This window comes from Momordica charantia, assembly GCF_013281855.1.
Source record: "Momordica charantia cultivar OHB3-1 chromosome 7 unlocalized genomic scaffold, Mcharantia_2.0 BLBB01000007.1, whole genome shotgun sequence".
NCBI lineage: Eukaryota > Viridiplantae > Streptophyta > Magnoliopsida > Cucurbitales > Cucurbitaceae > Momordica > Momordica charantia.
This window is the reverse complement of record NW_028275165.1, coordinates 11,754,258-11,770,614: the sequence shown is the minus strand read 5'-3', so window position 1 is coordinate 11,770,614 and position 16,357 is coordinate 11,754,258. Positions and strand designations below refer to the sequence as shown.

At 43.1% G+C, this 16,357-nt stretch overlaps 2 protein-coding genes across 2 annotated transcripts; both read right to left on the bottom strand.

Moving 5' to 3' along the window:
• Window positions 1-5,281: 5,281 nt before the first annotated feature.
• LOC148210359 (uncharacterized) lies at window positions 5,282-5,737 on the bottom strand. Its single transcript, XM_088126299.1, has one exon. The coding sequence runs from the start codon at window positions 5,735-5,737 to the stop codon at window positions 5,282-5,284; it is 456 nt and encodes a 151-aa protein (XP_087982425.1).
• Window positions 5,738-7,540: 1,803 nt separating this feature from the next.
• On the bottom strand, window positions 7,541-10,095 carry LOC148210358 (uncharacterized). The gene is made up of 3 exons (XM_088126298.1): window positions 9,819-10,095; window positions 7,969-8,267; window positions 7,541-7,915 (listed from the first exon to the last, which is right to left on the bottom strand). The coding sequence occupies exons 1-3, from the start codon at window positions 10,093-10,095 to the stop codon at window positions 7,541-7,543; spliced, it is 951 nt and encodes a 316-aa protein (XP_087982424.1).
• Window positions 10,096-16,357: the final 6,262 nt, after the last annotated feature.

Genomic DNA, 16,357 nt, shown 5'->3' with positions numbered 1-16,357 from the left:
GGGCACCCGAGGACCCGGTGGAGGAGGTGAGGAAGACCATAGCTCTTGCTGCAGAGGTGAGCTCGCATCTACTCGCATCTACTCCCTTTCCTCTTTTTTTTTATCTAACCTCAAACTCTTACAGTTGCACTCCCACGCTTACCTCTCGCCGTTGATGATGATCTTGGAGCTCAGAGGGCGGGACTTAAAGGAGGAGGAGACGAACGCCTCCTACGAGCGGAGGATCGCTGAGCTATAAGCGGAGGTTGACCAGGCGCGAGCTGAGAAAGAGGCTGAGGCCGATAGGTCGAAGGCCTTGATAGCCCAAGCTCGCACCGACCTGAAGAATGCCTGGGGCCGAGTTGAGACTGCGGAGAAGGGCTGGAATGAGGCTCAGCAGAATCTGGTCAGCTGGGCCTACCTGGAGAAGAAAGTCAAAGAATTCCCTGAGTTCGACGGCTTAACTCGTGACTTGGCGGACAAGGGCTTCTACTACGCCATCAACAGGCTCGACACTACTTGCTTGGAAGAGGCCATCGCCGCTGTCGAGCTGGAGTATGAGTCTATCTGGGTCGACCGCCCTGCTGAGGCCGATAAGGGGACTGAGGTCGCTAACACCAACTCAGGGGTCAGCCAACCTGCCTATCCTCCACAGGAGTAGATCGTCCCCTCCTTCTGTTGCTTCTTTTCTTCATTTTCTTCATTCGAATCATTATACTGAGCCGAGGCATATATACCTCGGCTCTTCACCAAACTTTTTAATGAAATGTGGTTGTATTCAAACATAAGTTACTCTTTCCGAAGCCCCCATACTTAAAGAAATTTAAAGAGAAAATTTAAATTAAATTTCGGCTTTAGTTTTAGTCGCGTTATCTGAGCTTTTCAAGTCTAGATAATTTCTTCCTTACACAACGACTTACGATCCGAACAATTCAGCTCGACAGTGTGTTCTAGGGAAGTATTTGGGATAGCTAGGTTCCTACGAGCTGACCACTGCTTTCAACGTTCGTAGAAATATAACTTATTGTAGGTCGTTTAGCATAGGTCATACCATGTAGTCTTCCTCGGCCCCCATTTGACGTAGCTCGGTAGTAGCAGACGAGGCTAACGAATAAAGTCAAAATTTGCACAAGTCATTGGAGATCAGCTTTCATTAATAGAAGAAATTTTACACGTCGGATTACATGCATTTCATTGATAATAAACTCGCAGATGTTCGGCGTTCCATGGGTGGAGGAGTTGCCTCCCGTTGAGGTCGGATAGTAGATACGCTCCAGGACGGAGTATCTTCAAGACTTTTTACCGACCTTCCCAGTTCGGTTGGAGTGCTCCAACATGCTGCATTACCTTCTTGAGGACGAGGTCGCCAAGCTTGAACTGTAATGCCCCGCATTACCTATAAGGGTATTTTCATTTGACTTTATATTATTATTGTTTTTTTCAGGTAAGCTAGTTAAATCTAATTACCTTTATGCCAATAAACTTTAATGAATCCTAGTTAATAATTGTAGGCTTCTAATACTCTAACTAATTAAGCTCAAGTTAATTTTATTTTGTTTATTAAAAAGAAATTTACAACAAAATTTAGTGATTCATCTTATCAATGTTTAATTAATTATGTATGTTAATAAAAAATAAATATGCATAAGAGATTAATAAAATTAGCGAGATTATAATTGTATTTAAGTAACAAAATTAACAATACTACTTTAGTAATTTGATAAATGTTGTGAAATGTGGTAATTGTAATGGTAGCATTATTTGAGTATTTATAAAGTTCATACATTTTATCCAAAGTTTTATTTTAAGGTAATTAACCAAGTAAAGCCCCATGTTACCTTTATTTTACTTTTTATTTTCTACCTTAATTAAATTAACTTAATTGGGGAAATATAGAAAGTTTTGCTTAACTCATAACCATGATTAGGCAATATAACTCACCTTCCACTAACCATGATTAGGCAATATAACCCACCTTCCACCCAAGAGACACATGTAGTAATTAAGTTAGTTAGGAAGACCAAAAAACACTAACAATCCCATTAAGTAATTGGCCATGCATGAGGAGAGATAAGAAGTTTGTTCCATCTTCCAAGATTCATGTTTGTTTCATCTTCCAAGCCATTCTCCTTAAGTTACCTATGTTTGTTTCATTCATTTTCCTCCAAGAACATTTCTAAACAAATCTGAAAATTTCCTCTCAATCATCTATCCTATGTTTTAAATCACACCTTAGAGAAGTTGTGGTTGCTTTTCCAAATCCCTTCAAGGATCGTTCATTGCGGTTTTGTCTTTTCGGTAAGAACGGTTTCTTTTAGTCTAGTTTTGTAAGTAGATTTTTCCTAATGATTTTTATAGAACCTAAGCATGTTCATATCCATTTTCTAAGGTTTCCATAATCATTTCAAGCTCTCTTAGTTGCTGGAAATTTTCTCTTTTTATTCTTTACGGTAGAGAGGAAAACGCACCAACGGTAAGCATCATTCTTCCTTGTGTAAATTTATTTTAAGGTTTCATTATTAAGATAAAATAGGTACTGTTTAGACTTTATTTTTGTTGATTTGAGATCTGAAAATCTGAATTTAAAAGGTCCTAAAAATGTTCATAAAATTCCTTCATAACGGTTTTTAACGGTTTATGTTCTTTTCATAGTTTTAGCTTGTTTAGTATCAAATTTTGGATTGTTAATTCTGAATTTTTGAGACCATGACCAGCACCTTTAAACTAACCTAAAATGTATTTGAATGTATAAAAATTGATTTTTATGATTAGTTTTACCTACGGTTTAAAATTGTGAAAACTAGTGCCATGTGTTTTCTCTAGTTTTTTTGTAAATTTGCAAAATCAGTAAATTATTTTTATCGATATTATAGTATATAAATCAGAGGCTAATATGAAGATTTAAAATTACTTTTCACAAATTTATATATATATTTTATGATTATTATGGACTAGGTTAATTATTAAGGGATTTCTACTAGTAGAATAGTGAACATATCTAGTTATGAGAACTTATTGGAGAAAGCTTAGTTTTGGTAATTGAGTCCTAATTTTAGTTGTGTGAATTGTTATTAGGAGGCTTTAAGGAATTTCTTTTAGTTTGCGAAGTTCAGGTAAGTGGATTCTATCATAAGTTACAGCCTTGTATGTTTTGTTGTATTATTGTTTGATTGTAAGTGAATTATGTAATGTGTTGCATTGTTTTGTTATCAAATTATGTTATTCATGTTGCTTAAATATATTTTGTTATTGAATGGTGATGGTGGTTAAATTTTATGTATTACAAAGCATGTTATGATTCTATGGCTTTCTCATGTCATTTTAAGTATGTTTAATAGCAAATCATGTTTAGGTAAAGCATGACATAATGTGTGATGCATTGCATTCGTAGTGAAGTTAGTAGTCTTATGTGTCATGGATTTAGGTAAGATTAATGTTATGCATGAAATATCCAAATTAAGCAGTTATGTTATGCAGCTAGATGTATGATATGACATGTATGGTTTCTGCTAAAGGCTGGGCCCTAGGAAACAAATTAGTTCATGTTAATGGTATTTATGAGGGTAATTACCCTATAAATATTACATGCGGAATTGACGGTTATGGTATGGGATATTTCTGCATAGCATGGCGCCAAATTAAGGATTTAGATATGTAATTTTATGCTAGCAAGCACAAGTATCTTAAGTTAAGTTGTTCGTTGGTTTATATGTTAGGTTGAGGTATGCATTCATATAAGCATGATGTGTTTGTTTGAGCATGAAAGGTTCCTTATGATGGGAACTACTTACTGGGTATTTTTTTATACTCATTCCATGTTGTTTCAATTTTTTTACAGATAGTTATATAGTTGACGGGAATAACGTCGAGGATGACCTGGGCATTGACGAGGAGGAGATATGAGATACAGTTGAATTTTATTTATAATCTATACTTTTAATTATGACTATACCACATTTTTACTTGTTTTATTTAAGGATAATAACTTTGTGATTTCCGCTGCTAAAGATTTATAAGTTAAGTTTTATTAAGTTATCGTTTTCACTTTTAGATGAAAATACAAGTTTTTATCTTATTTTATTTTAACGAAATTATGTTTTATGAGTAATTATCTCAATATTATATTATTAATGACATATAAAAATTGGGGTCATTACATGAACGTTCTGACTTTTACTCTGGCGTTGTAGTACCGAGCCATACGGTTCTGATATTCAGCTAGTCTAAGCTGGGAGTGAGATAGCTTCTCCTCGCGTAGCTTCTCCTCAACTCGGGGCGTCGGCATGCTGATCTCCACAGGAATGACGGCTTTCAACCCGAAAGCTAAGTCGTACGGCGTCTCGCCAGTAGATCGGCGGGGTGTAGTTCTGTAGGACGACAACACCTCCGATAGCTCTTCTGCCCACCGACCTTTCAGAGATTCCAGCCTTGTCTTCAGACCACGCTTGATGATCTTGTTGACAGCTTCAACCTGCCCGTTAGACTGCGGATGGGCCGGAGACAAGCTGAGGTGGCGTATGCCGAGCTGTTGACAGGACTGATTAAACCGGGCACTGTAGAACTGCTTTCCATTGTCGGTGATGATGGCGTTCGGTATACCGAACCGACATATTACGCTCTTCCACACAAAGCTGACGACCTTCCCCTCGGTAATAGACGCCAGAGCTTCCACCCACTTGGTGAAGTAATCTACAGCTACTATGGCAAACTTCAACTACCCCTTCCCCATCAGTAGTGGGCCGATCAGATCTATCCCCCACTGAGCGAAATGCCAAGAGCTTGAAATCGGTGTCAGCATCTCCAGGGGTTGTCTCAAGATGCTCGCGAAGCGTTGGCATTTGTCGCATGTCTTGGCGAACGCCCTAGTGTCGCGTTCAATCGTCGGCCAATAGTACCCCTGGCGGACGATCTTGGCAGCCATGGACCGAGCTCCTCCGTGGTTTCCGTAAACTCCTTCGTGGATCTCGCGTATAACATACCTCGCCTCCTCTGGGTCGAGGCACCGCAGTAATGGTAGGGAATATCCCCTCTTGAAGAGCTTGCCTTCTTGCATCAAGTAGTGAGCAGCTTGACGTCGGAGCTTTCTGGCCTGGATCAGATCAGTAGGGACTGAGCCACTGACCAGGAAGTTCTTAATCGGGTCCATCCATGTAGGCTGAGCTGACTGGACCTCCATTACTTCAAGCTGGTCGATGGACGACTCGGCGAGTATTTCAACTGGAACCGTTCTCGATAGGTCGGTCTCGTAGGCCGAGGCTAGGCGAGCCAGTGCGTCAGCGTTGGAGTTTTCAGACCTCAGCAGCTATCGAATCACATAGTCCTCAAACTGGGCGAGGAGCCTCCGGGCGTTGGCCAGATACCTCTCCATACGAGCATCCTTCACTTGGTATTCCTTGGTAACTTGATTGACGATCAGCTGGGAATCGCTGAGAATAAAGAGTCGCCTCACGCCCATTCCTCTGGCGACCTTCAGTCCATTTATCAATGCTTCGTATTCGGCTTCATTGTTCGAAGCTCGGAAACCGAACCGGAGTGCGTACTCAAACCGAAGACCACCGGAGCCGAGGAGTAGCATGCCTGCCCCAGAACCCTTCTCATTGGACGAACCATCCACGTAGAGTGTCCACTGGTCATGGACATCGCTCCCTTGCCTGGGTGGGGTCAGCTCGGCAACAAAGTCTGCGGCTACCTGACCTTTCAACGTTGTTCTGGGCTCGAAGGCGATGTCATGCTCACTGAGCTCCAGGGCCCATTTCATCAGTCGACCCGACGTTTCGGGTTTGTAGAAAATCTGCCTCAAGGGGAAGTTTGTTGGAACTATTATCTTGTGTGCCTGGAAGTATGGTCGTAGTCACCGCGCCGAAGTTACCAAAGCTAGAGCCAGCTTCTCAACGCAGGGGTAACGGGCCTCGGCCTCTGTTAATGATTTGCTTGTGTAGTAAACAGGGTTCTGCCGTCCCTCTGCCTCCCTGATAAGTACTGAGCTCACTGCATTTTCCGACACGGCCAAGTACAAATAGAGAACGTCGCCAGATAGCAGCTTGGACAACAACGGAGCCGAGCTGAGGTACTGCTTCAACTGCTGAAGTGCTGCTTCGCAATCGTCAGTCCATTCGAACCGACCCTTTTTCCTTAGCGTTTGGAAGAAATGGTGGCACTTGTCAGTGGAGCGAGATACGAAGCAATTCAAAGCTGCCAAACGACCATTCAACCTCTATAGCTGCTTAATATTCCTCGGTGCCTCCATCTCGAGGACTGCTCTTATCTTGTCCGGTTTTGCCTCAATTTCGCGTTCGTGGACCATAAACCCGAGGAACTTTCCTGATGAGACCCCAAAGGCACACTTGCTCGGGTTGAGCTTCATCTGATACTTTCGAAGTACGCTGAAGGCCTCTGCCAGGTCGGCCAAATGAGAGCTCGTCTGCTTGCTTTTCACCAACATGTCGTCCACATACACCTGCATGTTGCGTCTGATCTGTCTGGCGAACATCATGTTGACCATCCGTTGGTAGGTCGCCCCGGCATTCTTCAGATCGAAAGGCATGACGTTGTAACATTACAGCCCTTGGTCGGTAACGAAGGCGGTGTCTTCTTGGTCGGGCCCATGCATCCGAATCTGATTGTACCTAGAGTAGGCGTCCATGAAGGAGAGGAGCTCATGCCCTGCTATCGCGTCGACGAGCTGATCTATCCGAGGTAGGGGAAAACTGTCTTTCGAACACGCCTTATTGAGGCTCGTAAAGTCGATACAGACACGCCACATGCCGTTAGACTTTTTAACTAAAACAATATTAGACAGCCACACAGGGTAGTGAACTTCTCTTAAAAAATTAGCTCGTAGAAACTGCTCGACTTCTTTACAAATTACATTACTTCGCTCGGCGTCGACAGGCCGACGCTTTTGCCTCATAGGCCTATAGCTAGGATCTACATTAAGCCTATGCACCATTATACTTGGATCTATGCCTGGCATGTCGTCATGGGACCATGCGAACACGTCGGAATTCGCCTTCAGAAAGTCGATGAGCTCTTCCTTCACCTCAGCCCCCAGTCTGCTACCAACGCTGACCTGTTTATCCGACCCCAACAAAGGGACAAGTTCTAGCTCCTCAGCTGGGGTGCCTCGACTGGGCTCAACTTCGTCGGCGCGTGGTAGCGCGGTTGCTTCTAGCTCCATGATTGCTGCGCAGGTGTTGGTCCCCTTCATTGCAGCCGTGTAGCATTCTTTCGACGTTTTTTGCTCTCCTCAGACTGTGGCGACTCCAACCGAGGTCGGGTACTTCAACACTTGATGGTAAGTAGACGGGACCGCTTTGAGGTCGTGAATCAGAGGTCGGCCAAGTATGGCTTTGTACGCCGAGCTCCGGTCTATCACAACAAACTCTGGGACATTGATCACCTGCTGATCTCTTTCGCTGACAGTGACAGAGAGTGAGATACATCCCTCCGTACTAACCGTCTCCCCGATAAAGCCAACCAATGGCGTCGGGCTGCACTTCAAATGTCTCCTCTCCCATTCTAGGGCCGTGTAGGTCGAGAAGGACAGTATATTAGCCGATGTTCAGCCATCAACAAGCACTCTTCTGACCTTCACGTGGTCTATTAGTGGGGCGATCACCAGAGCGTCGTTACGAGGCAGGTGCACTCCTTCGCTGTCCTGTTCGTCAAATAAGATCGGCATCACAGGCTCCTTGGGGTACGAGGTACAGACCTCGTGTGCTGCCTCCCGAGCCAGAGCTTTTCTCTTCTGCCCTGACTGTCCTCCACTCGGGCCCCCATGGATGGTATTTATTATTGCAAGACGACCTTCCTTCCGTCTGGGTGGCGGGGTTCCCTCTCGCTTCTCCTCCTGAGCTATCCCCTCCGGCTCGGCTCTTTCTCTACTGCAAACGTACTTCTTCAAATATTCTCTTCGGATCAGATCCTCGACTTGCTCCTTCAAGTGAAAGCAACGTGAGGTGTCATGGCCGTGATCCTTGTGGAATCTACAGTAGTGCTGCTTGTCCCGCTTCCTCGAAGGTCGGCGGAGCTTTTCTGGGCTACGAACAGCGCCTCCAGGTCGGTATCTTCAGCTGCCACGTAGATCTCTGCGATTGAGGCGTTCAGCCGAGTGAACTTGTCAAACTTCGGCCCCCGACAGTCTGAAGGGGCTCTCTCACCGTGGCGTTCTCTGTTCTTGTTGTCGTCGGCCCGCCGAGACGAGCTCCGATCATCAGCACGTTGCTTCTTAAAAGGAGGCGACTTCCGATCCCGATCTTTACTGCGGCTGCTCCGCCTAGCTCCGTTGGCTGATTACGCTTGTTTACATGCGTAAAAAGAAGGTTTTAGATGCTGTTTTTACTATGTTTCAGCTTTGTTTCGGATTTTTCTCGATCGTTTGAGTTCCAATTCATGCAAAATTCATATACTATGGTTTGTGGATGGCTTATATTGTATTTATGACATTTTAGGACCATTTGGGAGTGCAAATTAATCAAAAGAAGCAAAAAGACGAAAAAAGCTTCATGGGAGGCGCCAGGCGCCTGCGTGCCTGCAGAAAAACAGTTTTTCTTCCAACTTTGCCCTTAATGAAACGCGTCTTCCAATGCGTTTTGGTGGTTCCAACCGATGCATACGTGTAGAATAAGTGTTCCACTATCAGTTTGAGCACGATTTGGTCAGTCAAAAGAGTTGGAAATGGGTGATTCACCATCGTTTTAGGACCTACCTAACCAATTCTGCACAGCTATAAATTCCAGCAACTTCTCCACCAAAATCATCAAGCCTTGCTTCCTTCTCTTGATCATTTTTAGTGTTTCTTTGTTGCTTTCTAAGTACTTTTGAGTTGCTTTCATTAGTTGTTTTTGGTTTTTAAATCCCGAGTACTTTACATTCTTTTATTGAGCTTTGTTTGTTTCCATTTGTACTTAGTTATTTTCTACTTATTCAAATATATAAAAATCTAGCACTTTGCTTATCTTCTCTTTGCCTTTACTTTATTTTTAGTTAAGAGAGTTGTGTTTTTGGAGGAAAGAGCACGTGACACTCTCCCTTGCTTGAAAGAGAAGGGCGAAGCTCTCAATCCCGATAAAAACTCTCCGTTAGTTAACTTTTGTTTTTCACACATGCATTCCACATTCAACCATTTTACTTGCTGTATTTTCTTCAATATGTCTTTCTAAATTCCCGTCTCTAGCCCGGTTATGGATAGTTAGCCTTTTTTGTCTAAAAAGGGTTGCTACGAAGTAGTGTTTTTACTTTCCATTCATTGCTCAACATGTTTTCCCAAAAAGTTAGGATTTAGAGAAGGCCACTGTAAGTCTTAACAAGTCAATACTGAAAAAGTTGCTTATTTGCATTGTTGAGTGGTTAAACCGAGGAGAGGAGCGCCTTAGACATAAGGGTTCCGCTTAAGTAGCCTAGACATAGGACCTTAACCCGAGGTTGCGACTATTTCCATCCTAAAACTAAGATATATCTCATAATAGACATATTAGGGAATGTCTTAGGACTTTGAACTTGCTTAGACATAAGTAAAGAGAGAAGCGTAGTCGTTAGTTTCTAAGGTAAAATGCATATTATCCTTAGCATGTCCTTGATTCTTTGGTGGCTAACTTGAAGTAAATCGGGCTAGGTTTTATCATTATAAGTCCAAATCCCAAATCCAAAACCATTATTTGTGACCACTTCCCATTTTACAAGAATCACTCATTTCAACATTCACTATTCTTTAAAACTTCAGAGTTTGGAAATTATTTAGAAGTCCTTGAGGATCGATACTTGGATACTCCATCCATTTTATATTACTCTGACAGGTGTGCGCTTGCATCTATATAATTGTTACCACGCTTAGTGCGTGCGTTCAGCATAAACATCCCAGTCATTGGCCTTCCACAGCTCCTGGCCATCAATGTACTGCCGAGCTCGGGCGAGCATGTCGTTCAGTGAGGTCGGCGGCCGACTTCGGAACTCGATCGTCAGGTTTCTATCATTTAACCCCGTTGTGAAATACATCATGGCGATGTCGTCGGGGCAACTTACCACCTTGACATGCTCGTCCATGAACTGAGCGATGTACTCCGTTAAGGACTCATTGTCCCGTTGCTTCACTGTTCCGAGGTGAGAGGGCGACAACATCAACAACTGCCGAGCTAATAACTGGTTGATGAACAACCTCCTCAGCTATTGATAACTGTCGATGGATCGGGGCTTCAACTGTCGGTACCACAACCTTGCCGAGCCTTCCAATGCTATCTGAAATGTTCGGCACTTCATCGCGTCGCTCGCGGCCAGGAAATCCATTTTCCCCTCGAACGCCTCCACATAAGAGATCGGATCTCCAGACCCGTCGTAGGAGCTCATGACCGGAGCTTTGAACCTCAGCGGGATAGGTGCGTCCAGGATTGCTTGGGAGAAAGGCGGCTCCTCTTGCTCGGCCACGCGATGCGGATCTACAGGCCTGCACTGCCGCTTGAGATTTTCTATGTCCTTCTGAAATTGATCTCGGATGAGGTCCACTACGGACCGAAACAAATGATCACCCTGGGAGGACCTCTCTCGATCGTCGACTTCCAGGCTTCCTTCCTTGTCGTCGGTCCAGTACTCCCGATCTTCGGGCGCCACCCCTCGTCGCCTTGATGGCCCTTCACCTCGGCCTTATCGGGGGTTGTAGCTATCAAACGATGTCGAGGGAGTCTGAATTGGTCGAACCCTCGGGCGTCGATCCTCCACCTGATTGTCCTACTGAGGGGGGTTACGTACCTACGCTCCCAGGGCACCGCCTGTCTCCACCCGTTGCGGCCTTCGCGAGGGTACCCCAGCTCGGGCCTCCCTGCAAGGTCGGAACTGATACTCTGTTTTTCGGGTTGGATGCATCGGCCCTTTTCCTCGAATGGGATCCCTGGAGACGGAGGAGCCGGACATCTCGTTGCCTCTTTCGACCGCTTCGAGCCTCGCCTTTACTTCAGTAAGCTCGGCGATCACGTCAGCTACCATGACGGGGTCCACACCCACGTCAGCACTCGCCCCGGAGGGCGCACCTATGTTCCCCCAACTGCCGAGACGAGGTGCGCAGGGCGGCAACCCGTTCCTCTGAAGCTGTAGTGGCAGAAACTGATCTGAGGTGAGGTGGAAGTCCCGAACTGCTACGGGATCGGATGTGGCCGGCCGACCTCCATTTTCCTTGACTACCCCCGCCTGGGGTCGTCGTTCGACGACAAGAGTCCCGGCCACCTGAGAGTACGTGAGGCGAGGATGGGCACGGGAAGTGGCAGCATCCCTCGCCGGAGAGCGGATTGGTGAAAGTTGGGATCGTGACTACTGGGAGCGGGTTCAGGCCATTGGCTCAGATTGCAAAAGGTGTACTGACTTCTAGATGTGTCGTCCCCACAGACGAACAGTACTCTCTCGGAGGGAATTGGATCAATAATTTCCCTTCCTGTTAGCTTTTTGTTCGAAACTGATCTTCTCTTACTCTTAGTTTTTAATGCACTTATTTCTCAAAAACTACAAAAATGAAATAAAATATGAAAGAGCACGGAAAAAATGAATGACAAATTAAAGGAAACAGAGAATTGGGTTTTTTTTTTTAACGATTTTGTTATCAAATTACTTTTTGATAAAACCACTTTTCATACTCATATTGTTGTTTCTTTTTTCTAATAATTATGCTAGATTACTATTATATTTCCCAGATACATACGAATTTTAAGCACAAAATTTTCTGAAAAAAAAGAACACTGTTTTTAGTTTTTCAAATTTAGATTAGATGTTTGCAACGTTTTTAAAAGTAAATAACAAAACAAACAAACACATCAATCCAACAAAAGTAGTGTTTTTTTGGCTCAATTTTTAAAAACAAAATTTAAGAATAATTATCAAACCCCGTCTAAGACTCCATTTGACTGACTGAGATTCTCTTCTTCTCCCCTTGGGGTGTCATTAGCATTTACCTCCCTGTAGAAAAAAGATGTTATTCTTCCCATTCTCGTACTCGTGAAAATTTTTAGTCCGCATCTCAACCTCATTCTTCGGTCCGAAAGATATTTTAGAGAAAATATATTGGTTTTATAATTGTTTTTAATTATTTATAGAATTTAAGTATAAAAAAGTGTAATAAATATATATTAAATATTGAAAAAATAGAATTAGTGACGGGGACGAGGTCGGGACATGCATTTTCTATTTTTGGACCCGACCCTACAAAAATTTTTGTCATCCCCTAATGTAGAGACATGAAAATACAAGTTTCGAGTGGTAAATAAACTTTTTGAAAATAAATTTTAGAAGGATAAATAAAAGGATTTAGAAAAAAAAAATAGTGAAAGAAATGTTAAAGACAAAAACAGAAAAATTTAGAGGAAAAAGAGTAAAGTCAAAGATATATTAAAATATATATATAAAGAAAGAGAAAATTTTAGTGGAAACAAATTTAGAGATAAAAATAAGATTCAAAATATAATTTTTAGAGAAAATAAATAAATACATAGATAAATAAAAGTTACATTGAAAGAAAATTGAACAAGAAAATAAGATATAATTTTCAGACGAAAATAGTACCTATTATGAAGATAAAGAAAAGTTACAAAAGACGAAATTTTTGACAGAAAAATTAGGAAAGATATTAAATTTTTAGAGAGATAAATGAAACTAATTTGTTAGAGAAAGAATAAAAAATAAAAATGCAAAAAATAATTTGGAGAAACACAAATAATTAAAAATATTTAAAATATGAAAAGTTTAGAGAGAGAAAAATAAATTTTGTAGAGAGAAATTTAGAAAGAAAAAAGTTTTAGAATAAGAAATAAATTTTTTAGAGATAAATATAAAAAAGAAAAAAAATTGAGTATTAAAAGAAAAAATCTTGATTTTGAAAAACAGTTTTTGAGAACTACTTTTATTATTTTGTTTTTAAAAATTACATGATTTTTTAAAAATAAAAAATAGAAAAATTGTCAAACACCCTATTTCTAAAAAATTAAAAAACAAAAAACGAAATGTTATCAAACGGACCTTAAAAAACCAAAAAGGAGTCATTTTTAAAAACAGATTTCTATTTTTCAAAATCTCTTTTGTTTGTAATATTCAAATTTTCTTTTCTTTAACGTATTTATTTCTGAAAAATTTCTTTGTCACTCTAAAATTTTAATATTTTAAATATTTAGTATTATTTCTCTCTGTTCAAATTCATCACTATTTATTTTTGTTTTTTTCTTTTTTTTGTATCATATCACTGTCACAACTCTCTCTAAAAATATAATATTATTATGAACTTTTATCTCTCTAAAATTTCGTTTTTGTAACTTTTCATTTCTTCTTAACCTATTTTTCCTTTTAAAATTTTTGTCTGACACTCCATCTGAAAATTATATTTTATTTTCTCATTCAATTTTCTTTCACTATGTTTATGCAAGGATATGCACAACAGTGTATTTCTGATTGCAGCTCGAACTCGGTCTCCGGACCGTTCTGAACACTTAAGCGGACCTGCACAAAAAGGTGAGCACTCCGACGATCAAGTCAGTATAGGTCGGATTCCAAGTTTAGTCCGAGGTCAGAAATCATCGTACCTGATCGTGGAGTGAGGTCCTCTAGTTATGGGTGGTAGTCCCGTTAATCTCGCGACGGTTACACCCGGTGATCTCGGGACCGCCGGTTACACCCAGTAATCTCGGGACCGACGGTTACACCCGATAATCACCCCGCTGACAATGTCGCACCTCGGCCCTTATACTTGGCACCTGTCAACGCTAGTGTTGGCAATCTCGGCGGTTCAAGCTGGTCATGCCTCATGAGTCGTCTTGGAGCACCAATAGCTATCTTACACGTGTCCAGGGTATTCTCTCCCCAAACATTGGCCCCCTCTCTGTCTGGTCCGATCTCGACCTGGCAGAGAAGTTCATTCGACTTGCTTTGGACACGTGGCGACTTCCTATTCGTCGGAAAAACATAACTGTTGCGGTAGATTTATCGTCGGAATATTCAAATATTCCGACGCTTCGGGTTTTTGGGAAGATCCCAGCCGCTCGTTGATTACACGTGTACGGTGGGGAAATTTTTCCGATGAGCTATAAATACCCCCAATCCTTCAGGTCATACCTTACGCTTCCTGAATTCTTCGAGTTCGATCTAAAAGGCAGCTCGAACCCTTGGTAGGTCGGTCTCTTCCCTCACTTTCCCTTTCGAATTATAGTTTCCATGTCGTCCTCTTTTAGTAGCGACTTAGGATTCGATGAGGATTTAGCTCGTAGGTTAGAGTCCGAGCTCGAGAAGATAGAAAACTTTAGGTTCTCCGATGACGGGGAGGATAGTGATGCTTCCACCTCGGGTCAGGGTTTGGAGTACCCTTCTAGGTTACCCGAGCACTACCTCGGATCCCTCCGTAGGGGGTTCGCTATCCCTGAAAACATCCTCCTTAGGATTCCGGAGGAGGGGGAGAGAGCTGACAATCCTCCAGAGGGATGGGTCACTCTCTACTTCAAAATGTTTGAGTACGGCCTCAGACTTCCCCTTCACCCTTTCGTCCAAGAATTTCTCTTCCGAACTGGGCTGGCTCCGGCTCAAGTGGCCTCCAATGGGTGGGGTGTCATTTTTGCTTTGGCCATCCTTTTTTGGCTACGAGCTCGGGACCATGAAGAGGCCGAGCTGTTGGACGTAGACCAACTCCTCGCGTGCTTCGAAGCGAAAAGGATAGCTAAGAAGCCTGGTCGGTACTATATGTGCGCAAGGAAAGGCGCAGGAGGTATAGTTAAGGGGCCGACCTCCATCAAAGGATGGGTGAGGAAGTGGTTCTACGCTTCTGGGGAATGGTTTGTAAATGACGAGTCAGGTCGTTCCTTCTTTGACGTTCCCACTAGGTTTGGGAACCTAGGTATGGAGTAGTTCTTACTTTTTGTGATTAACTTTCTTTCTTGTCATTCAGGTCTAACTCAGACTTTGTCTTTGTGCAGTATCAATCCGACCAGTCCCCGAGCTTACTCAAGCCTCCTTCGACACACTAAAGTATTACAAGGAGCACTTTCCGAGGGGCAGGAAGGTCGGAACCTTGGTGATCGACAAGCTGCTACTTGAGTCCGAGCTGCTAGATTACAACTCTGCAATTCGTCCCATTGAATCCTCAAGGCCGAACTCCGAATTAGGTATGCCGAGCTTGCTACCCCCCCCCCTTTTTCTTCTAACTTTGTGCTGACTTCTTTCCTTTGTTTTGCAGCCATGGTTTGCGAATTCGCAAGTAACGTGAAACGCAAGTCCAAGGGCCGAGCCCATGCTCTCGAGGCCGCCCAGAGTTTGGAACCCGCAACTCCTGCCGTGGCAGGGCCAGCCTCAGAAGATCCAGCCCCAGTCATCGAGCTGGAGTCTTCTGGGGGTCCTTCGCGGGAGAAGCGCCCAAGGGGTCAAACCGGGGCGGTGGACGTCTCGTCCTTGGGCGAGGAGGTGAGGGAGGAGGCCCCTCTGAAGCGGAGGAGGAAGAAGAAGAAGACCACCTCCCCCTTGGAGGTCGGAGCTCGTGGGGCCCTGCCTACGAGCTTCGCAGATCGGGTGGACGATCCTGAAGCCAGGATGGGCGGGACGTCCGACGTGACAGCACGGTTCAGAGTCGAGCCGTCAACCTGGGTGAGGGACCAGGTGTCCCGCATCTCGGCTGCAAGTTTGGACCGCTGCCTCAGAAGGGCGTCCAAATTTGTAAGTGACCCGGGGTCCGTTCTGCAGAGGACCATCGACTACGCCGCTGAGGTAAGATTGGTGTCTTCATTTTTGCTCAATTTACCTAACAGGTAGCTCGGTTTAATTTTCTTCTTGGTGTTTTTCCTCAGGCATTTGTTGCTTCCATTCAATCGGCTCTAGCTGTAAAGGCCGAGTGACTGGGCGTTTATGCTGAACGCACGCACTAAGCGTGGTAACAATTATATAGATGCAAGCGCACACCTGTCAAAGTAATATAAAATGGATGGAGTATCCAAGTATCGATCCTCAAGGACTTCTAAATAATTTCCAAACTCTAAAGTTTTAAAGAATAGTGAATGTTGGAATGAGTGATTCTTGTAAAATGGGAAGTGGTCACAAATAATGGGTTTGGATTTGGGATTTGAACTTATAATGATAAAACCCAGTCCGAATTACTTCAAGTTAGCCATCAAAGAATCAAGGACATGCTAAGGACAATATGCATTTTACTTTAGAAACCAACGACTACGCTTCTCACTTGACTTATGTCTAAGCAAGTTCAAAGTCCTAAGACATTCCCTAATATGTCTATTATGAGATATATCTTAGTTTTAGGATGGAAATAGTCGCAACCTCGGGTTAAGGTCCTATGTCTAGGCTACTTAAGCGGAACCCTTATGTCTAAGGCGCTCCTCTCCTTGGTTTAATCACTCAACAATGCAAATAAGCAACCTTT

Coding starts and splice junctions, on each gene's coding strand:
- LOC148210359 (XM_088126299.1), bottom strand. CDS start 5,737: ATGAAATGGGCCCTGGAGCTCAGTGAGCATGACATCGCCTTCGAGCCC.
- LOC148210358 (XM_088126298.1), bottom strand. CDS start 10,095: ATGTTGTCGCCCTCTCACCTCGGAACAGTGAAGCAACGGGACAATGAG. Junction 8,268..9,818: donor CTGGGATGTTTATGCTGAAC/GCACGCACTAAG, acceptor AAGCGTAATCAG/CCAACGGAGCTAGGCGGAGC. Junction 7,916..7,968: donor GCGGGACAAGCAGCACTACT/GTAGATTCCACA, acceptor TTTCACTTGAAG/GAGCAAGTCGAGGATCTGAT.